The following is a 10,900-nucleotide window of genomic DNA, read 5'->3' as shown; positions in this document are numbered from 1 at the left end:
AGCTTAACACATTCACTGCCAGCTGTTTTTTTTTTACTGTAGGTAGCTTCTGCCAGAGGGGTTTTTTTTGAGGATTCTGGCTCATCTTTCAAGACCTGAGGATTCTTTTCTGCTAAGATTTTGTGAACACAAAATATCTAAAAAGAACTAATAGAATGTGTGCTTTCTCTGTCTAAAAGAGTTAGTTTGTAGAGTTAGTAGTTATGTAGGCATTAGCACTTGAATACAGCATGGTTTCAGCGTCTGAAAATTTAAGCTGAGATAAATAGCTTTTTGTGAAATTCGATAGAACAGTCACTTTAACCATTCATTTTTGGCATCAGTAAGACGTCAGACATCTAAACAATAGTTTTGAACAGTAATTTCCTCCATAACAGCAGGAAACACCCCTCTCCTTCAAACTCCTCCCTCCGTGTGTGTCTTCTTGGCTGCAGCGGGCGTGTCACAAGCTCGTTTCTGTTGCTGCTGCTGCTGTGCCTGTCTGCTGGCGGCCGCTGGGCAAGTCTGGATGGGCTCGCTCGTTTCTTGCGGTTTCGGTTGAGAGCTTTGATGAAGCTTTTGCGATTCTGGTCTTATTTATGCTGCGTGTTTCAAAGTGTGTTCCACCCGTAATCTATTATGCAAATTTGCAATCCCTCACCGCCAGCAATCAGCGCGAAAGCGAAAGCGTTTTCGCCAATCCATTCTACAGTATGAGAATGGTTTCATCGCGCGTTCCCCTGCAGTTTTGGCTCTGCTTTTTCTAGTCTGGGAGAGCACTGTCGCCACTTAGTGGGTCGGTGGAATGGGTTGTACACGTTCGGTGGCTTCAATATTTATATAATGTAAAAGGGTTAGATGCACATCCCACGGTCAAAAAAAAAAAAATCATTTTTTTGACGTATTAACACATTCACTGCCAGCCGTTTTTTTTTTTACTGTAGGTAGGTTCTGCCAGAGGTTTTTTTTGAGGATTCTGGCTCATCTTTCAAGACCCGAGGATTCTTTTCTGCTAAGATTTTGTGAACACACAATATCTCAAAACAACTAATAGAATGTGTGCTTTCTCTGTCTAAAAGAGTTAGTTTGTAGAGTTAGTAGTTATGTAAGCATTAGCAGTTGAATACAGCATGGTTTCAGCGTCTGAAAATTTATTCAGAGATAAATGGCTTTTTGTGAAATTCGATAGAACAGTCACTTTAACCATTCATTTTTGGCATCAGTAAGACGTCAGACATCTAAACAATAGTTTTGAACAGTAATTTCCTCCATAACAGCAGGAAACACCCCTCTGCTTCCAACTCCTCCCTCCGTGGGCGTTCTCCTCCGCTCTCCTTGGCTCTGCAGCGGGTCTGTGACAAGTTGCTGCTGCTGCCTGGCAGTCTGCATGGGGCTCGCTGGATGGGTTTCGCTGGTTTCTTGGCGGTCCGGTTGAGAGCTCTGATGAAGCTCTTGCGATTCTGGGCTTATTTATGGTGCGTGTTTCAAAGTGTGCATCCAATCTATTCTTGGAACCCCCCACCGTTGCCACCGCTGTGCATCAGCGCGAAAGTGAAAGCGTTTTCGCCATCCATTTTACTGTATGAGAACGGCTTCCTCGCGCTTTTCCCTATAGTTTTGGCTCGCCTCTCCTACTGTGGAGAGACATGTCGCCACTCAGTGGGTCGGTAAAATAGATTATACACATTCAATACTTCCAATATTTTTATAGGAGACGTGGGGGGCATTGATCAACGTAGCACCGTCAAAAAAATTTTTTATTATTTTTTGACGTCTCAACTCGTCATTGGCAGTGAACGGTTGGATTGTGTTTGACGAGTCAACTCGCCATTGGCAGTGAACGTGTTAACACGTCATTGGCAGTCAACCGTTGGATTTTTTTTTACGTATTAACACGTCATTGGCAGTGAACGTGTTAAGATGCAATTTTTTTCTTTTCCTCGCTTCAACTTGAGGTTTTATAGAGTGCCGCAGGGCCAACCCGGTAGTGGTTAACAGAAGTTTATGATTGTTGAAGCATAAATGCAATCATCAAAAATCACGATCGCCAGAAAACGCTTGAAAAATCATAAAATGGTGTTCATTTGTGAGGATGATCTTAAGCCTAGGATAACGCTAGGCAACTTTCAAAATCTTTAACAGATTATGAAAAGACTGGGAGTCTAACTGTTCACCACTGTAAACCAGTGGGGTTACACTAACCCACTGGTTCCTGCATTTCTTTTTTATGACTGAAAAACTAGGGGTCACACACTTAACCACTTGTCACAGCAACTGAACACACCTGAAACGCCGCAAACTCACATGAAAAAATAACTCTCACAGCTACTAACCATACTGGAAGCTAGGCGACTTTACCTTCAAAATAAAATTGATAATTTATTACTGCATGACTCACTACAGGTTAAAATTGGCTTTTCGAAGGCACACCATTGTGTGTTCATTTACAACAGGTTCTCTGCAAATGTTTTCTTTATTTCCTCTTTGGTACTTGGGGCACTTCGCACTTCGCACTATGCACAACAACCAGATACACAGTGTTAAGTGTTTTTAGCGGAACGCTAATTCTCAACACCTTTCAACACAGCTTTTACATTAAAAAACAACCCAAAAGAATCATAATCAAATATAAAACCACATGAGTAAAGCCATACATACAAATGTATTGACAAGGAAGTCTCTAGATGCTGGAGACTTTTTAAGGACAAAGTCACGCATTTTCATTCATTGCCAGATATCTTGACCTTCTTTTAGGGCTCCTCCATGTTTTTGTGTATCTGTCAATGAATGCATTACTAGTTGACTTATCTGTATATTATTCCTGTCTTGGTATCAGAAATACTGTATAATGTTTTGTTGAAGAATAACTAGCTAGTTGCCTGCTTCTTGGTGTGGCATGAGTTGTTGGTGAGTTTACAGCATGAGTTGTTGGTGAGTTTACACTGCACGAGGCGTCCAGAGTCGGCTTGGAAATTCAAACATGTTTGATATAATCGCTGTGGCTCCGACTGGCATCGAGAGGCAGTCTGTTCCCATCACACACTTACAGATTTTGCTGCCAACTGGCCACCACAACTGCAGACTAGTGTAAACTGCCCAACTGGGAATCCTGTCTAAAATCTGAGGAATAGTCTTTGTTGTGTAATCTCAGCTTTACTGAACAAAACCTCCAATTATCATAAACTTTTGTTAACCACAGACCTTATTTCAGACATCTAACCAAAATCCCATTCCAGGACTCAATCCGCACGATGCAGACAGTCCTTATCTGGAATGACACACTGAAGTCATCAAATCACTGCTTTGGGATTCTCTTGATTTCTCTGTCTCTTTGACTTGACTGTGTTTCTGCCTTCCTCCTCCTCCTCCTCCTCTTCCTCTTCCTCCTCCTCCTCTTCCTCCTCCTCCTCCTCCTCTTCCTCCTCCTCTTCCTCCTCCTCCTCCTCCTCCTCCTCTTCCTCCTCCTCCTCCTCCTCCTCTTCCTCCTCCTCCTCCTCCTCCTCCTCAGTGGAGCTGTCCAGCCTGTCTCTCTGTATGACCAACTCTAAGCAGGGAGAGCCCTGCTTCTACGTGATCGGACGGACAGAAAACACGCGGTTGGTAACGCTCCCTCCCCGTTAGTCCTCTTCACTTTCTCTTCAGTTCTTTCTTTTCTTTTCTTTTCTTTCTTCTCACTCTCATCCCTTTATCTTTACATTTTCATCAGCAGCTCTCGGTTGACTGTAGTTCTCACATGGTAATAACATGATAATAACAAATAACAGTAGTGATAATCATTTGGCATTCACATGGTACTAATGTGGTAGTAACATGGTAATAACGCTGACACATTTAATAATTTTGGTGTCATACATTGTCATAATGATCAGTTAATCTGGGTACATCAAGACAGTTCTGGGGGCAGTTCCCCTTTCAGTTTCAGAAGTGGAATTTATTCACAATGCAAAAGCAATGAGAAGATTTCCATATGTAATCTGTATGTGAAAATATAAAAAATAGTGAAAATAGTTTTGGTGTAGTTTCTGGGTGTCTAGGTAGTGTTGAGGTAAAAGCACTCACCTACCTCCGTGGAGAACCAGGTTCAATTTCCAGCAGCGATACTTCCTGCTTGGTCAGACGTTCCTACAGACACAAATGGCCGTCTCTGCGGGTGGGAAGCCGTTGGGGTATCTGGTCCTGGTCGCTGCACTAGCGCCTCCTCTGGTCGGTCGGGGCACCTGTTTAGGGGGGAGGGTAACTTGGGGGAATAGTGTGATCCTACCACGTGCTACGTCCTGCCGGTGAGACTCCTCGCTGTCAGGTAAAAAGAAGCGGCTGGTGACTGCACATGTGTCGGAGGAAGCGTGTGCTTAGTCTACAACTCTCCCCAGATCGGCAGAGAGGGTGGAGCCACGACCGGGACAGCAGAGGGAATTGAGGAGAAAATGGAGGGGGGAGGATCTGAGGAAGAATAAAAACAAGTTTTTATATATCTTGATCCAGTCTGGATACGAGACCCATTGGGTCCCTCAGCAGTGCCCTCTCCTGGCTGAACAGAGTTTCAGTCTCACAGCAGATTAGAGCCTGTTAAAAAGATTAGACTGAAGCTTAACATCCACTAACTCAGAGCGGCTGGACGGTCGCTGCCTTGCTCGAGACACTTTGTTACGGGGATTGAACCTGTAACCTTTCTGTTACAGGACGGCCTCTTTAGCCACCATAAAATAAGAAGAATCTTTACTGGAGAACACCAGTGTTGTTTAGAGTTAAAGCCCACTTATTTCTGTATATCTAGTTTACATTTCCCCAAAACATTGTTAGATTTTTGGCTGGACAGCAGCCACACAAGAAGCAATCTCTTTTCCTCAGCGCCTCACTCGGCGCTCCTTGACCCCGCCCACAACTTCCATTGACTTCATGCCTGGCAGCTTCACGCTTGGAAAATAGAACAGAATCCTGAACGATCGCTTCAGCGCAGCTTCAGCGTGGCTTGAGCGTGGCTTGAGCTTGGCACGCGTGCGGCTGGTGTGAACGTTCTCGCCTGTTAACAAGGATGCTGACATGAAACCGCGTGGCTTCAGTGTAGCTTCAGCGTGGCTTCAGTGTAGCTTCAGCGTGGCTTCAGTGTAGCTTCAGCGTGGCTTCAGTGTAGCTTCAGCGTGGCTTCAGTGTAGCTTCAGCGTGGCTTGAGGGTTGCTTCGGCGTATGGTGTGAACGAGGGCTAATGTGTTAAGCTGGCACATATCGCAGTTTGGACTTTGTATTTGTTTCATGCGAAACCTCGTGGCAGGGGTATCATACATTCTGTGACAGAACTTCAAATGGATAAGTTGGTGGTTTGGATTCTTTGAGGCGGAGAAGGTATTTTCCCATACATTGTCCCAAGATATGTCTTCATCCTTTAGGTCAAAGTCTCTTTTCGAAGATCTGAACACCACCAGGTCTTTCTGTTGTCCAGATGGTTTGGAGTACACTACAGATACAAACCCTCTGACACACCACATGTTTTAATTGCTGACCTTACTTGTAAATAGAAATACAAGGTTGAGGTAGACGAGCTGAAGAGTTGGCACAACTCCTGAAAACTGAGCATACCTTGGTCATTGTATAAATCACCAATCGTATTGATACCTTTCGAAGCCCATGGTTTGAACTCCAGTGGTCTATCTGCATTTAATATATCGTCGCTGTCCGATGAAAACCACTTAAGTTTTTATGACTTTTACTTTTTACTATAGATGGATATATCCATTCTCCTCTATCTACTGGTAGGTTTTGACATCTAAATGACCAATGAAAACATGTTTATTGGGTAATCTATGTAACACGTTCCACCACTGGATGCTAGACCTGCCCATCACATCGCGTATGTGACAGCAGAACCTCCATGCTCCTCTCCTGTACCTCCATCTGAACCCCTACAGGCATGAGGAAAGCCGGCGCAGTGGAGCAGATACCAGTGTATTTCTGGTATAGTTTAGTTTGTTTCTGACGTACAGTAAATAGATCAATAAAATGTTTTCAATTTGTCCCTGGGCTGCAAACTCATTTAAGATGTTCCTTACGTCTCTGTGGTGCAACTAAACAAAGTACTGCACTACAAAAGTTACAGATTAAAAAGTTACGCCCTACAAAAGTTACACATTGCAAAATGTACACACTACAAAATGTATGCACTACAAATACATACAAAATACTACAACAAAAGTTCCGTACTGCAAAATGTATGCACGCCATAAAAGTTATGCACTACAAGTTATGTACTGCTGATAGCTTTAAAGTGTCAATCATGGACTTTGTGAATTATGAAAGAAAGTAACAGTGTTTACAGTTATTCTTTATGTCTTCTCCTCCAGGCCCTGAAGCCGGAGCCCTCTCCCTCTCCCTCTCCCCCTCCTCCTCTCCACACACAGAGGAGCAGGGTGTTGATCCAGTAACCATGACAACCACCTCCCTCAGCAGGCAGCAGGGAGGAGGAAGAGGAGAGAGGAGGAGAGGGGGAGGGAGGCAGAGAAGCGCAGGAGAGAGCAGCACAGGAGGAGAAGCCAAACCAGCAGGAACCACACGAGGAGAAACCAGAGAGTCCAGAGGAGGGAGAGGACGACCTGACCTGGACCTGGACCTGGTGGAGGAGGAGGTGCAGGAGCAGGAGAGGAGGTGGGAGGTGGAGGGGAAGAGGAGAGGAGGAAGCGAGGTCTGGAGGAGTCAGACCGCCAGACAGAAGACAGAGATGAAGAGAGAGCAGAGTGAGGAAGGCAGGAGGAGCACGAGCTTACCCAGCAATGCTGCTCACAACTGGGCTAGAGAGGGATGGGAGGGAGGGGTGGAGAGAGAGACAGACAAAGAGGAGGGAAGGAGGGAGGAGATAGGTGAGGAAGTAGGAAGCCACGCCCGCCACGCAAACCATTCTGGGGCCTCCGCCTCAGCGTCCAATCAAAAAGCGCAGTTCTCCTTCCTCATGCCGCTGGACGACAGCGACGACCGCCATCCGTCCGACAGCGAATCGGTGGCCAGCTTCTCAGAGGTCAGCCTATCAGCGGCCAGCATCGCGGCCGGGGAGGCGGGCTCAGAGTGGAGGGAGGTTTCTGATTGGAGGAGAGCTGAGTCAGCATGGCGATACGGGAACACTCCCGGCCCCTGGCTGGAGCCCAGCCCGCAGAGACTGACGCGGGTTCTGATTGGTAGTCGGCTCAGGGGGAGGGACTTCGCAGGAGGACTCTCTCTCTGACTGGCTAAAAGCAAGAATTTTCTCTTTTTCATTGGATGACTTTATATTTTTTGATTGGCTAGCCATAAGGGCTCAGCCATGTTTGATTGGCCTGCTGAGGGGAGGAAGACCCACCTCTTTCTATGTCTTATTGGATGATGGGGACATCTCTGTTTTTGATTGGAGGATGACAAGTAAGCAGTGCGAGGACCTTCTTCTGATTGGCTGGAACAGAGGGCGGGATTAGAGACCTCTGTCTTTCATTTGGCCCGCCCTCCAAGCCAGGATAACCAATGACACAACAGCCCTGCTGCACACAGAACCACCCACATTAACATCATGCCTCATTCCTGTCACGTTCTCATCTCAGGGCGTCAAATTCCGTCAATTTTTAACGCACGGGTAGCCTTTCTCAGCATTTTTCATGTTTCCCGGACGCCACCCTTACGACACCATAACGGTGTTTGGCACCTAAAACAATGTGGTTAAGGTTAGGGTTTTGGTTTGAGTTAGGTTTAAATAACAAAAACGTTAAATGTGACTTAATGTAAATGTAGACTCTTTGAAGACGCTGGGACACGAACCCCCAGTGTCCAGCGTGAAAGGCAAGTGTTTACACCCTCCATCCACCCGAGCTACCATGTTTGATTTCTCCCGTGGCTTGTCTTTCAGAAAGGAGATAGTGTGCAGCCCCGTGCATCTCAGACGCTAAAGGACAGCCTGTACAGTTTGACACCCTGGAATGAGACTGTCTGTCCTGTCTGTCCTCCTGGTGTTATATGATGACTCACAGACAGACAGAAGACAGACAGGCAGGCAGGCAGAAGACAGACAGACAGGCAGGCAGAAGACAGACAGGCAGGCAGGTGAAACATCATATCAAGTCTGCTTTTCTGTTTGTGGCTTTATCATCTTCATCATTCTGACTTTTGACAACCAGATTATGCAACAAAACAGAGAATACATCAAACCCTCAGTCAGCTGTGAGCCTGAGCAGAACAGCAGCACCGCCTTGTGTCCTATCTCTTTATATACAGTATGTAACCTTAGCATGGACATTGTTATTTTTGTAAGCTGAGTATGTTTAGGCTAAATGAAACTATGAGAGATGAGATAATGATATGTGATTTAGTCGTTTTGGAGCTTCCTCTGATGTTAGCAGAGCGAAGAGCGGCATGGAGGCAACATGGCCACCCAGCAGACTGGGGCCAACATGGCCGAGCAGCCCGGGGCCAACATGGCCGCCGGGGCGAACTGGTCCCCTTCAGCTCTGGATCATACCAAGTGCCTCATTTCCAGCCTTCCTCCTCCACACAGAGCGAGGCTGCAGTCAGACACAAACCACGGTTCAGTGAGTGGGTGGAGCGTCAGCGGCTCAGTGAGTGGGCGGAGCTTCAGCATCTCAGTGAGTGGGCGGAGCTTCAGCGGCTCAATGAGTGGGCGGGGCTTCAGCAGCTCAGTGAGTGGGATCGACATCATGTTAGTTAATTCAGAATCTTGACACTAGATGACTTGACTTGGCTTCGTTGTTACAGTAGCTTCAGAAAAATGTAGTTAAATGACTCGTTAATATTTGACTAAGGATGAGTGAAACTGAGGGAAGCAGAGAGTTGATTTGTGTCTGAAGGCAGCCTCACACACACACACACACACACACACACACACACACACACACACTAACCATACGAGCTAGCAGTGCTTGAAAGATGTCCCACCTGAGACACCATAGTTTTACTGTAGCCTACGTCTCTGGTGTTCATTCACACACACATACAGGTGCATATGTGTCGGCCTGCCAGATCTGTTCAGGGTCCTGTGCGTACAGATGACATCACGCATTATGATTGGCTATGCGCCGGAGAACAGCCAGTAACGAGCAAGCAACGGCCAAAAACAGTAACGTTGGCTCAATAGAAATTCGTCCAAAAAAGATTTTCCCAAAGAAGATAGCGATTTGTCCACATTAGCAAGCCAGCTAACGTTATCTAACATTATTGGCTGTTTTAGGTGGCTAATGTTGGATGACGTTAGCTTGCTTGCTAACGTGGACGAGTTGCTAGCTAGCTAGCCAATTTTCCAGTCAGATCAACCCCGGGGAAGTGACCGATGTCGGGAGAAAATCAGTGTTAGCTCTTTTTTTTTTTTTACCATGAAACTGTCTGCAGAAGACCTGATACCACTGTGTTACTACCAGAATAAACGGCTGGTTGGAGTCTAAAGTGATGCACAAAATGACTGTGACAAATATGATATTGTGGTTTTACTTGGCTAATTTTAGATAACGTTAGCTTGCATGCTAACACGGAACTATCTGTTCTCAGTCATACAGCCAATCCTAATGCGTGACATAGTGATGTCATCTGTACACGCAGGATCCCAAACACATCCGTACCCACACTGGCCACATCTATCCATTATATCATACTGTGATGCTGTCCTCTCTGTCTATCTGTGTGTATATACAGGTTCAGTTACACCGCACACACACAGCCCTACATAGCCCTTTAGCCCCACCCCTTAGCCTGCCCTTTAGCTCCGCCCCTCAGCCTGCCTTTTAGCCCCGCCCCTCAGCCTGCTGTCGCTAAGGGCATTTTGATATTCGTCTTCTATGCATTTTCTAAGAGTCTGCTGACTCTCTGTCCGTCTGACGGGTCGAGTCATTCAGGTCCAAACCGCTATATTTTATTAATTAATGCTGCGTACGTTTATAACTCAGAGGTCGCAAATTCCCGCTTCCGACTAGAAAAAATCAAATAAACCGTTGCGTCAACTCAGAGTTCCTACTCGCAAACGGGTATGATTTCTCAACCCTTATTTGCTCCCAGCTTCTCATTTGATGGTTTAGGTAGGCTTAACCAGAAATCGTCTCCATTTTGGTTCGTCAGGGAAAACGTTTATGGGGTTTTAGAATGGGGAATTAACTTAAATGCATAAAATAAGGTCTGTGTGGTTAACAAAAGTTTATGGGAACGCGAATTTGGGTTCAGCAGGATAATCTTCGTGAATGTTAATCACTTTTATGCCTTTTGAAGCATTTTCTAAAAAACTCTTAAAAAAACACATTTACGTTCCAAAAGTCATAAAGTAGAAGATTATCCTGCTGAACCCAGATTCACGCTCCCATAAACTTTTGTTAACCACAGACCTTATTTTATGCATTTAAGTGAAATCCCCAATTCTAAAACCCCATTCACTTTTCCCCTTACGAACCCGGAAGTAGACTTCCGGACTCGTTCCTGCGGTTCTATATAGCTGATGCTATTAGCATCTATGTTTTTCTTACTTGAAGCTTGTGCATGTGTGGGTGGGAGATGCGCTTGCCACACCTCCGCTCCGACCATAAACGAACGCAGCATAATAACACAGACTTACAACACAGGATCTGCTGTAGAATTGTCTGTTAGTTACAGTAATAAAGTCTAAATCTCTACCCAGCAGCTACGGACAGACAGACAGACAGAGAGGAGAAGTGAATAGTGTGGTATGGTGAACAGATCTGCAAGCTCATTGGCTCTCGCAAATGCATCTGGTACTCCGTTCAGACAGATTTCCACCCGACCTGAAAACGGTCAGGCCAATCACAACTGTTTTTTTAGGTTTCACTTGCAAAATAGGTTTTAATCTCAATGTGACTTCCTGGTTAAATAAAGGTTTATCTAATATATGGGGCGCCGTTCAAACGTGAGCTACATCTCACATAGTTTTCTCTGATTGGTTGTAGGTCTATCCAATTGT

The 10,900-nt window shown here is 45.6% G+C and overlaps 1 protein-coding gene across 1 annotated transcript in view; it reads left to right on the top strand.

Annotated features, from left to right (window-relative positions):
* LOC310778785 (membrane-associated guanylate kinase, WW and PDZ domain-containing protein 1-like) overlaps positions 1-7,186 on the top strand; it is a gene marked incomplete at both ends in the record, with an annotated part of 57,254 nt that extends 50,068 nt beyond the window's left edge. Inside the window, 1 exon segment of the mRNA XM_083639233.1 lies at positions 6,885-7,186. Coding sequence (XP_083495359.1) covers positions 6,885-7,186 — 302 coding nt within the window.
* Between the last annotated feature and the right edge of the window lie 3,714 nt (positions 7,187-10,900).

This window comes from Poromitra crassiceps (genome assembly GCF_964638095.1).
Source record: "Poromitra crassiceps genome assembly, chromosome: 6".
Classification (NCBI taxonomy): Eukaryota; Metazoa; Chordata; class Actinopteri; order Beryciformes; family Melamphaidae; genus Poromitra; species Poromitra crassiceps.
The sequence above is the reverse complement of the archived record's forward strand: the minus strand, read 5'-3'. Positions and strand labels throughout refer to the sequence as shown.